At 59.7% G+C, this 12,118-nt stretch overlaps 1 protein-coding gene across 1 annotated transcript; it reads right to left on the minus strand.

Moving 5' to 3' along the window:
* Nucleotides 1-604: 604 nt before the first annotated feature.
* On the minus strand, nt 605-11,810 carry CSK (C-terminal Src kinase). Its single transcript, XM_030228598.2, has 13 exons — nt 11,703-11,810; nt 7,122-7,198; nt 6,830-6,943; nt 6,267-6,379; nt 5,431-5,650; nt 5,050-5,143; nt 4,906-4,971; nt 4,665-4,764; nt 4,444-4,534; nt 2,820-2,893; nt 2,527-2,722; nt 1,643-1,729; nt 605-1,555 (listed from the first exon to the last, which is right to left on the minus strand). Exons 2-13 carry the CDS (start codon nt 7,134-7,136, stop codon nt 1,373-1,375), a joined length of 1,353 nt encoding a protein of 450 aa, XP_030084458.1. The 5' UTR covers nt 7,137-7,198; nt 11,703-11,810; the 3' UTR covers nt 605-1,372.
* Between the last annotated feature and the right edge of the window lie 308 nt (nt 11,811-12,118).

The raw sequence follows: 12,118 nt of genomic DNA on the forward strand, positions 1-12,118 counted from the left end.
CAGCACATCCCCATCCCCATCCCATCCCCTCCGGACATCCCGACACCCCGAGGTCTCAGGGAAGGGGTCGGTAGCACACATCCCTGAGCTGTGCCCATGTCCCACCACTCTTTTTCCCCTTTAACTCCTCTCCAAGAGGAATCTCGGTCTCAATCCCGGCCCGAGGCAGGCGGAGAGCTCCCGCCCGGGGCTCGCCGAGCCGGCAGCCGGCAGAGCCCGGCTCGGCGCGGGTTTAACGCTGAATAATTCCCGGCGGAGGAGCGGAACTATTCTAAACCTGCCAGACGCCACCTCCACCCGGCTCCCTCCAGGCATTCCAACTTTGGCGAGGGGCCCGGGGCATCGGGGTCTCACCTGCACAGGTGGGATAAGCAGGAATCGGCCCCAAACTGCTCCCCTGAACATCACAAAGCACAAAGCAAAGCCCGGTCTAAAAGGGAGCTTTGGCATCACTTCATCCCTGTCACAGCCTTGCCAGATCTCACAGGCAGCACGCAGCCAGGCTGCTCATCCTCATTGATGTGGGGAGGATTTGGGGGGGTCCACCCCCACTTTTTCCCCTGCCAGGGGACCCCCAGGAACAGAGGGGGGCCGAGGCGGGGTGTGCCGCGTCCGTATGGAATGGTTTTTTTATTACAGTTTTTAATCTCACAGTCGGTAGCATTACATGAGAATAAAGCACTGGACAGGACTGGAAAAAAAGGCCTCTGGAGACAGCATGCAAACATTGCAACGAGTTTAAAGCAAAACAACCCAAAAAAAAGAAAAGAAAAGCGTCAGGCGGGGACGCGGCCGCGCTCTCCCGACCGGGCGGCGAGTCCAGCGTCTCCCCCTCAACCATCACTTCTGTCGCTGGGGGTTTCCTTTTCACGTGTCCGTTTCATTGGTTTATTTATTATTATTCTCCTTTGAACAACCTTCTTCTCCTCTCCTGTTTTTTTTTTCCTTTTTTTTTTTTTTTTTTCTTCTTTTAATTACATTAAAAAATAAGATTCGTACTTTAGTAAAATGCCCAACGCTCAGCTGGGCCCTTGCTCGAAATAATAAAAAAAACGACGACAAAAAAAGAAAACAACAAACCCAAAACAAACCCAAAACAATAAACGCTCCCCCCAAAACTGAGAAAATAACAAAAATACCCCACGAAAATAAAAAAAACTAAAATAAAAAAACCAACCCAAACCTGGAAAATAAAAAAAAACCCAAAAAACTGACAGATTTGGAAGTTTGGAAGCAACCGGGGGAATTGCAGGGGGGCACCACACCCCCGGGGCTCCCTCCTGGTGCCGTGGTGGGGCAGGGGGGGCTGAGCACACCCCGGTCCCCCCCCCAGCGTGGGTCCCCTGTGGCTGTGGGGTGGCAGAGCCCCCCCTCACAGGTAGAGCTCCTTCTCTTTGATATGCACTAGCTGTTCACGGAGCTGGTGGAAGGACGGCCGGTGGCCGGGGTCCAGCGTCCAGCACTTCTTCATCACCTCGTAGACGACGGCCGGACACCCGTCCGGAGCATCCATCTTGTAGCCCTTCTCCACGCGGGGCACCACGTCCTTCAGGGGCTGGGGGAAATTCTGGATGTCAGGGAGGGGCTGTCCCCAAAAATCTGGGCTCAGCTCCCCCCCTCCAGAACCCAGCCCCTCACTCACAATTCTCGGATAAGGCACTCGCCCGAAGGAGTAGATTTCCCAGAGGAGGATCCCGAAGCTCCACACGTCCGACTTGGTGGAGAATTTCTGCAGGGAGAGATGTAGGCTCAGGCAGGGCTGTGGGATCTACAGCTCCACAGAAGATTGGGGACTTTGGGTGTGAGAATTGGTAATGCTGGAGAATTCTTTTGTTGGATAATAGTTTAAGAAAAAAAATATGGAGCTCAGTCAAAAGTTATGCTTCTGCTTTTTTGCTTTGCTTGCTTTTAGCCACGCAGATTTGCCAACCTAAAACAAATGTCTGGGTGACTTTAGCTCATGCTTCAGGTTTAGATACCATCTGTTTGTCCCCCAAGAAACCATTTTCCACCTGTTTGGTTGGTGTGCCAGTGGATGTTTGGCCAATCTCAAAAGATATTCAAAAAGCTGTAACAGGCACATTTATTGTATCATCCCCAAATCATCTCTGGATGCGTGGGAAGAGAGGGCTCTTCACCTTCCCAAGGGATCTTCTGAACCTCAAGAATTAGAGATCCTTGGCTCTATGGACATGACCTATCGTGACAAATTTAATGATACAAAAAAAGGATGGATCTTTAGCTAGAGATGTTCCTCCCTTTCACAGCATATTTAAAAATCAGACCTCACGGTGCAACTACACTTCTTTAATTCAACCTGCATTTACTCCTTCCTTCCAACTACCTCGTGGAATGTTTTTGTGGAGACAGGGCTGGGCCTGCTATCCCAGCACACATCACAGGACCAAGGGTGGCAAGGGATCTCCCCCCTTGGGGGTCAAAACACCATCTCTGGCACAGCCTGCAATGCTCCCCCTTCCCACAGCTCCCACCATATCCAAACCCCCCTCTGTTCTGCTCACCCACCTTTTCTCTAAGTGCTTCTGGTGCTGTCCACTTGACAGGCAGCTTGCCTGTGTCCTGTGTGCAGGAGGCTTCCTTGGTGAGCCCAAAGTCGCTGACCTTGGCGATGTTGTCCTCCGAGACCAGCACGTTCCTCGCCGCCAGGTCCCGGTGCACGAAGTTGTTGGCTTCCAGGTACTCCATGGCTTCACAGACATCTCTGGGAGGGGTGGGTGGCACAATGGGGTTGGCAGGGCGGCCCCAAAGTGAGGGTGGGGCGGGTCAGGGGGGTGGGCATGGCCTTGCCTGGTACTTACAAGGAGAACTTGAGCAGACAGTCTGCCCCGAGCACCGACCGCCCGCGCGACCGCAGGTAATCTACTAGGCTGCCCTGGAGGCAGGGATGGACAGAGAGAGGGGGTCAGCAGGGCCAGCAGCACACCTGCTGCCCCCTCCCTTGTGGGGCAGGACAAGGGGATGACAGCCCTCCCTTGTGGGACAGGACCCAGGGATGATGTCTCTCTCTTGTGAGAAAGAACCTGGGAATGATGTCTCTCCCTCACAGGGCAGGACCCAGGGATGATGTCCCTTTAGGATGGGGCAGGACCCAGGGATGATGTCCCTTTAGGATGGAGCAGAACCCAGGGATGACGTCCCTTTAGGATGGGGCAGGACCCAGGGATGCTGTCCTTCCCTGATGGGGCAGGACCCAGGGATGATGTCCCTTTAGGATGGGGCAGAACCCAGGGATGATGTCCCTTTAGGATGGAGCAGAACCCAGGGATGACGTCCCTCCCTTGTGGGACAGGACCCACGGTTGATGTCCCTCTCTTGTGAGAAAGAACCTGGGGATGATGTCTCTCCCTCACAGGGCAGGACCCAGGGATGATGTCCCTTTAGGATGGGGCAGGACCCAGGGATGATGTCCTTCCCTTTAGGATGGAGCAGAACCCAGGGATGATGTCCCTTTAGGATGGGGCAGGGCCAGGGATGATGTCCCTTTAGGATGGGGCAGGACCAGGGATGATGTCCCTTTAGGATGGGGCAGGACCAGGGATGATGTCCCTTTAGGATAGGGCAGGACCAGGGGAGATGTGCCTTTAGGATGGGGCAGGACCCAGGGGAGATGTCCCTTTAGGATGGGGCAGGACCAGGGGAGATGTCCCTTTAGGATAGGGCAGGACCAGGGGAGATGTCCCTTTAGGATGGGGCAGGACCCAGGGGAGATGTCCCTTTAGGATGGGGCAGGACCCAGGGGAGATGTCCCTTTAGGATGGGGCAGGACCAGGGATGATGTCCCTTTAGGATGGGGCAGGACCAGGGGAGATGTCCCTTTAGGATGGGGCAGGGCCAGGGGAGATGTCCCTTTAGGATGGGGCAGGACCAGGGATGATGTCCCTTTAGGATGGGGCAGGACCCAGGGATGATGTCCCTTTAGGATGGGGCAGGGCCAGGGATGATGTCCCTTTAGGATAGGGCAGGACCAGGGGAGATGTCCCTTTAGGATGGGGCAGGACCAGGGGAGATGTCCCTTTAGGATGGGGCAGGGCCAGGGATGATGTCCCTTTAGGATAGGGCAGGACCAGGGGAGATGTCCCTTTAGGATGGGGCAGGCCCAGGGGAGATGTCCCTTTAGGATGGGGCAGGACCCAGGGGAGATGTCCCTTTAGGATGGGGCAGGACCAGGGGAGATGTCCCTTCAAAGGAGGGGCAGGACACAAGGATGATGTCCCCCCCTCAAGGGGCAGATCTGGGGATGCCAACCCCCCCTGGGAACCAACCATGGGACATGGGACACGCCACCTGCAGCCACCACTGTGTCCCCAGCGAGATGCAGCCCAAGCTGGCATGGCCCAGCCGTGCCAGGGCGAAGCCCCAGGAGCATGGGGGGGACAAGGGGACAGAGGGGGAGGGCAGGTGGCCGGGTGGGGGGGGTCTCACCTTGGCCATGTACTCGGTGACGATGTAAAGGCCACTCTTCTCCTCCACAATCACCCCCAGCAGCTGCACCAGGTTGCTGTGTCGGAGCTGCCTGCACGGCACAGCAGGGCTCAGGGCAGGGGGTTGGGGACAACAGGGCTATCAGGGGCCACCCACCGCTGCTGACAGGGACAGAGGTGGCCCCTCCCTCACGCTGTCCCCCCAGTGAGGGTGACACTCACGTCATGACTGACGCCTCTGCCAGGAAGGCCTGCGCTGTGGCGTCGTTTTTAATGCACTTCACGGCGACTTTGTTCCCCCGGTAATCCCCCAGCATCACGTCTGCAGGCCAGGAGAGATGGGCACAGGGGGCACTGGGAAGCATCCCAGCCTCCTGGGGCCCCACAGCACCCCGGGGAGGGGGGCTGCACAGGAGTCCCCCCACCATTCAGGGCCACCACGGGCTGGGGACAGCGGGCTCACCTCCGAATTCCCCTTTGCCAATGATCTGTAGCAACTTGAGGTCCTTCATGTTGAGGGCCCAGCCGCCTGCACGGGGTGAGAAGGGGGAGTGAGGGGGTGCTGGGGGGTGCCCGGGGCAGGGGAGGGGGCACCACGGCCACTCACTGCGGGAGAACTCGTCCTGCGCTGCCACCGTGCCCTCCATCAGCTTGGGTTTGATGAGGCGGGTGCAGAGCCCGTCTGCGTCCGTGGTGTAATGCTGGGGGGACACCGCGGGCCGTGGGTGACACCTTGGCACGGGGCGGGTGACACCCAGCGGTGCCGGGCTCTGAGGTCCCACCAGGTGGCAGCACGAGGCCACGTACAGGCTTGGGAGAGCCTTTGTCCCTCCTCCTCCTCCTCCTCCTCCTCCCTCTGTCCCCAGAGAAGGAGGAGCATCCCCACCCCAGCAGAGAAGGAGGAGCACCCACGGCCCCCCAGCCCTGCAACCCCACAAGCTCTGATGTCCTCATAAGTCCCCACAGGGGATGCCAGCGGTGGCCTCACCTCCACCAGCTGCATGAGGTTCTCAAAGTAGACCTCCTCGTCGATGCTGAGCTTGCTGGAGGAGTAGATGATGCGGTAGTGCTCCACCTTGCCCTCGCAGCTGACGCACAGCGTGTAGTCCCCGGGGTAGTTGGTGCTCTCCCGCACCAGGAACAGCCCCGTCTCAGGGGGGTACAGCAGCCTCTCCGCCTGCTCCCGCGTGATCTTCCCGTGGAACCACCTGCGGGGCCGGGCAGGGTGGGCTGAGGGCTGCCTGCACCCCTGCGGGGCTGTGGTGGGGTGTGCAGCAGATTTTGGCTCTGCCTGCGTGGGGATGGTGCTCCTCGCTGTCCCCACCCACCCCTGGGGGTGTGACACTGCTCCTTCCACAGCATCCTGCTCCCCTCCTCCTGCTCCCAGCTGGAATTCTGCCCCTCTGCACGCTCCCAGGAGGTTCCTCCTCCAGCCTGGGAGTCACCGTCAGCTCTGGGATGCAGCAGGAACATCAAACCCATCCCTCCTGTACTGAGCCCATTCTAACCCTCCCTGTTCCTCCCAGCAGCCTTTACCTAACCCTAGGTTAGCCTAACCGAACCCCAGGTTAGCTTAACCCTAACCCCTAGGTTAGCCTAACCTTAACCCCAGCCTTGGGTAAAAAACCCCCCAATTTAAAACACAACCCAACCCTGGAATCACCTCCCCAGCCATGCAGGCAGCTCCCAAAACACTCAGAGCTCTCCCCAGCAGCAAATCCCGATCCCAAATGCACGCAGTGCCCTGTGAGGAATGTCCCTCTGCTGGGACACAGCTCTGGGCACAAGGATGCTCCAGCCCCAGAGCCCTGGCTGGGTACTCACGGCATGAGGCTGAGCTTGATGCCAGCTTTGACCCCTTCCCGCTTCTGCACGTAGTTAGCAGGAATGATGCCCTCCCTGCCCACCTTGTTCTTCGCCTTGTACCAGTTGGGATCCTGTGGGGACAGCAGGATGTCACAACGAGCCTGTGGTCCCCGCACCCCACCCGAGGAGCCTCTGGGGGCTCCCCAAGCACCCCGGTACCCCTTGCTGGCTGCAGGAAGGATGGGATGAGCAGGGCACTGGGGTGGGTGCTGGGACCACCAAACCCCAGTGCTGGTGGCCCTACAGGGCTCACTGCGATGCCCCTCCTGACCTGCCAGGCATCCCAGAGCCCCCCAAACCCAGAGCCCCTCTTCTCCTTCCCCAGAGAGGAGCCCAGCACCGCTGCCTCTCCCATCCCTCCTCCACCTCCCGGGAGGCGCTGCCTTTCCGAGAAACCTTAACTAACGAGGCCACGAATTAATTAACCAAGCTCCTGGCCAGACTGATGCCCACAGGGACTGGCAGGACTAGGGGCTGCCGCTGGCAGGTGTCAGGGGGTGCAGGGACAGGGGACAGCTGACCTTGGTGACAGCGACGATGGTGAGGACGTCTCCTTTGCTGAAGGGCAGGTCCTGCTCGGCGGTACCGTGGAAGTTGTACTTGGCGATACATTCTGTACCGGAGGGCCACACGGCCTGGCGGGAGCAGGGAGTGCCATCAGAGCCCTGCCAGAGCGTGCCACCCACCCCTGGCACCCCCTTCCCCCTCCCAGATGGGAACACAAAGGGGACTATTTAAACCAAGTGTCCCCACTGTCCCTCCCCAGCCACCTCTGGATGGCTCCATGCCCTCCTCTCCTCACCCAGAGCTCACCTGCATCCCTGACATCTTCTCAGGAGGTTGGGGGAGCGACTCTCACAGGGGGGACACGTCACTTGGTACCATGAGACCTGCACGGGGTGGGGGAAAGGATGGCTGAGAACGGGGCAGGGCGGGAACGAGGCACAGCTGAGAACAGGGCGTGGCAGGAATGAGGTGAGAGGAGGACGCAGCACCACCCAAAGGATGCTCTCAGGCCAGGTGAGCATCTCTTCACCCTCCAAGAACAGGTCCTGCGTCCAAAATATCCCCAAATTGAGGTGGAAGCGGGAGCTCTGGGCCTGCTCAGCCCCTGCAGTCAGGGTGGGAGCAGCTGCTCACCCGGATTAGGAGGCATTTGCATGGATCCAGCTTCTTAAGAACTGCGTTTTTGAGTGCAGCATCTGCACCAAGGAAAAGTCCAGTGTGACGTGGAGATGCCCAGAGAAGGGAAGGGAACAGAGATGACCTCCAGGAGGTCCATCCCACTCCTCTCCCAGGCTACACAGCCAGAGCCCTGCACTCCCTGGTGACCCACACATGGAAACATCCAGCCCTGAGAGCTTCCCAGGCCCGGGATCCAAAAGAAATAAACCAAAACTGCTCCCTGCAGCATGAAAAGCGCTGGGACTCTGGAACACGCAGCTCCTGAAGCCCGGGGGGATGTGCTGCCCGGGGGTGCTGTGCTCTGGGATGGCTGTGTGGGAGGGAGGGGAACAAACCCAGCTTTATTCCCGCCGCTCCAGCCCCCGGCACGGGATGAAGTCACCGGCCCCACAATCAAACCAGGCTTTCTTGGGCTGGGGCACCGGGGTCGTGCCAGGCTGGGGGGCACAAGGGGGGACACAGACAGAGCAAGCCCCAAACCCCACCCAAATATTGCTGAACTGGTCCCCTCCCTCGGGGTCACCGCCGGCAGCCCTGCCCCGTGGCGTCAGTCGGGGCTGGGAGTATTTTGGGAAGGAGGAAGTGAAACGAGGGGCAAGGAGGAGGAAGGAGATAAGGGGCAGAGCTGCGGGAGGAAGAGAGGGTGAGAACGTGGCCCTGTTTCCACCACGTGCCCGCAGCCTTCCGGAAAAGGCGTCACGCTGCCCCCCCAGCCTTTGTCACCTTCCCCAGCGTGGGGACACGGCGCTCTGCTTTTGGCAGAAATCGAGGCTGGGGGGTTCACCCCAAAAACACAGTCTGGGGACCTGAGGGGTTTCCATCACCACAGTGTTGGGTGGGTTTCTTTGCCAGCCAGCCCGGGGAAAGCTGGAGATGGCACCCCAACCCAGCCTGGTGGCACCCTGGGGACACTGTCAGGAGCGCCAGGATCCAGGGCAGGGCAGAGCCCGGCAATTCCGGGCTGGGGAGCACCAGCTGGGATCCACAGTGGATCCACAGCCCCCCAGCTCCAACCCCCTGCCGTTCCAAGCTGATTTCTGCTTCAATTTTGGATTTACACCTGGCACGGAACAAAAATTTCAGCCGTGGTCTGGATCCCACCGGTCTGAATGGCAGCACCAGAAAATCAGGGAATAAACTCAGCTCTCTAGGCCATGGAGGGATTTAGCTGAAGCCTGGAAAGAGGTTTGGGGAGGGGATTTCCCATGGCTGGGGCTTTCAGCCCTGTTCCCCATGCAGCAGTGTCCCGTGGGACAGCGAGCTCAGGCTGTTGCTCAAGGAGAGCTCCAGCCCAAAGCCCTGAGTCAGCGCTTCCCACCCAGGCCTTATCTCCAAACAGCCCAAAATCAGCAGGATGGAGGCTTCACCCGAGGGGTCACCAGCTGGAAAGGCCTGGAGCCAGTGCAAGGGATGCCCAAAGGCTCACCTCACGTTTCCCAGCCCGTGCAGGAGCTGAATCCTCCCAGTCCCAAAGGCTGCTTGTTTGGGCTTTCAGCTCACGGATGTCACCGGCATTTATATTTGATAAATGCAGCGAGGATACAAAATTCATAGCCTGCCTTCATACAGAGAATTTTTTTTTTTTTTCCCTGCTAAAGAGGAAACTGCCTGAGCAAACCCCACCAAGAACACGCTGCAGCCAGCCCAGGGTTTTTTACCTTCCTGGTAAAATTCACGGCACAGCACCGTGGCATTGTTATAATTGCACACAATAAATCTGCCTTTCAGTTTTAAAGAGGGAGGTGGCTCCAACACCAGGGGCTGCCCCTCAGCCCCACGCAGGCCTTCCTCTGCCCAGCCTCATTTTCTTTCTAATCGCCGCCCAATTTCTGCCTCAAAGCCGAGACTTTCCGAGGAAGAGGAGGAGGAAACCACACGGGGCAGCTGCCAAAGCAGCCCCCCGAAGGCCCCGTGTGACAGCCAGCGGTTCCAGCCCGCGTCACCCGGGCCAGCCCCGGCCCCGCGCCCGCATCCGCCCGCCCCGCACATCCCTCGGGATGCTGGGCTGGGAGAAGGACGGGGAGATGCTGCCCGAGGGGATCCACCAGCTTCAAAGCAGCATCCTGTGCCTGCCGGGAAAACACGGGCATTGCCCCTGCTCTCCTCCAGGAGGATGTGCAGCAGCACATGAAAGAAATTAATAATAATTTAAAAAAATTAGCCAGATTGGGCAGAGCCGAGGGCCGGGTTTGGCTGGTCCCAGCCCTGCCAGGCCAGGGTTTGCTCCTTCTGCAAGCACCCCACTCCCCAGCTGGGGCTCAGGTGAACCAAAACCCAGCTCCCCAGTTTGCCCAGCAGAGCACCCTCGGTGCAGGAGCCCCAGGATGGATCTCATCCCCCAGCTCCATCCCCCACGGCCCTGCTCCCGCAATTCCCCGTGGGAAGGCTGGCCTGGCAGCCAGGAGCCAGAGCCAACACCTCTGAGAATCCAAAGGGCACCGGGAAATGAGCTGGGGACAGCGCTCCTCTCATGAATCAAAATAAAATCCAGTCGTGCCAGACCCACGGGCGGGCTGGGAGAGGAGTTTTAGGATCTCCACGGGAGTTCCATCACCACAGGGTGGGCTGGGTGAGAGATGCTGCATCTCAGTTCCAAACCCAAGCAGGGGCGGGGGCAGCACCTGCCCAGCACCAGGATGGTGACTCTGTTGGAATGGAGTTTGGTTGTTGATGGCACAGAAGCCTCATTCCCAACGGGAACAGGTGTGTGGGCACCGCCCACCCCCACCCCTTCCCGTGCATCCACCTCCCAAGGAAGTCCTTTAAACTTCAAAAAACAACCCAAAAAATTAAAAAAGAAAAAAAAAAATCCCAAAGCCACCCCAAACCAGACAACATCCTCCCTGCCTCTGAAAGATGTTATCTGCTGTTATTACAACGAACACCTACGATTACTCTAATCGAAAGAAAAATGTTCCTCCTTCATCTCGCCCGCCAGCTCGCAGCGTTTCGGAGCTGCTCCCCCAAACCAGCCCTGGCTGGGTGCCCCGCTGCAAAAAAGGGGGCAAGGAGCTTCTTTTTCAGGGGTTTGGAAATTCTTTTAGAAGAGAAAGGGAGGATGCTGCTGGTCAGAGAGCTGGAGGCACCTGGGGGACAGGTGGAGGCCTGGAGAGGAGCTGCTCCAGGCCCCACACTGCAAAGAGGATTTCCTGATCCTCCTTCACCCTACAAAAACCTCACCAGGGTGACTTCCTACCACAGCTCACCCCAGCGTCCCCTTCCCAGGAGCTGTCACCTGGGCACGGGGACAGGACATGGAGTGGGGCACGGAAGGGATTTTTTGGTGAACACCCGCTCAAAACCGAAAAGCTGGGGGCAGGCAGCAGTCAAAGGGCAAAGAGGCACCCCAAAACTCCCCAAAACTCCCTGGCTTTGCAAAGAGGCACCCCAAAACTCCCTGGCTTTGCAGGGGTTACCCCACGGCTCCATCACTGCCACCAGGCAGGATGGGGATGCTCCCAAAACCTCCCGCATCCCTCCGGGGACCGCTCCGGACACTCCCTGGCTTGCCCCTGCTCCTCCGCGAGTCCAGCGGGAACAAACCCCTGTCCCGGGAGGAAGGCTGTCATCCTCCTCCTCCTCCTCCCTCACACCTCCCATTTGCCTTTTTTTTTTTTTTTTTTTTTTTTTTTGGGGACTTTTTGATTTTTCGGGGGGACTTTTTTTTTTTTTTTTTTTTTCCGCCCGGCGGCACAACCCCTTTCGGTCTCGCTAAACCAACGAGCAACAGCCGCGGCTATAAATAACCCGCCGCCGCCTTATTGCCCAAAAAGAAAAAAAAAAAAAAAAAAAAAAAAACCCAACCAAAAAAATATAAAAAAGAAAACCCAACAAAAAACAACAACAACAAAAAAAGAGCCCCGAATTTTAAACCGTTCAACCCCACAACCCCTCCGAGCAGCCGGGATGTCCCCGCAGCTCCCGTTCCCGCGGGCCTTTGTACGGGATGGGGATGCAGCGGCAGGGGGAGGTGGTACCCCCGGCGGGGCTCGGGCGCGGCGGGACGCCCGCAGCATCCCTCGCTGTGCCGGGGGTCGCCCTCCTCCCCCCCGCAGGACGTGAAGGGGACGCGGGGTCCCCGGGGACTGCGGCGGGGCGGGAGCGGCCGTGCCGGGGTCACCGGGGGTCAGGCGGGGCCGGACCCGCGCCCCTCCCGCCCCATTGTCCGCGCCCCGCCGGCTCCCCGCGCCCGGCGCCGCCGTCACTCACCTCCCTCCGGGCAGGGGCTCAGCCCGCCGCCGGCTGCTCCATGCGGCGCCGCCGGGGCCTCCGGGCTCGGCTGGGCCGGCGGGGGGGCGCGGGGGGGCGGAAGGGGCGGGGGAAGCCGGAGCCGCCGCCGCCGCCGGAGCGCGGCGGGGCCCAGCGCGGCGCGGGGGGCGCGGGGAGCGCGGGGCGGGCGGGGCGCGGGGGGTCCCGGGGCGGCGGGGCCGGAGGGACGGAGCGAGGGAGGGAGGGAAGGAGGGACCGAGGGAGCGGCGCCCGGAACCGGAGCGCCCCGAGCGCAGCGCGCATGCGCCGCGAGCACCGCGCCGGCGGCGGGGCGGGGGCAGCGGGAGGCGCGCGGCGCCACCTGGCGGCCACCGCCGGCAGCGCCACAAACCGGGGACAGCGGGGACAGAGGGACC

This window comes from Serinus canaria, chromosome 10, assembly GCF_022539315.1.
Source record: "Serinus canaria isolate serCan28SL12 chromosome 10, serCan2020, whole genome shotgun sequence".
In the NCBI taxonomy this organism is placed as follows: Eukaryota; Metazoa; Chordata; class Aves; order Passeriformes; family Fringillidae; genus Serinus; species Serinus canaria.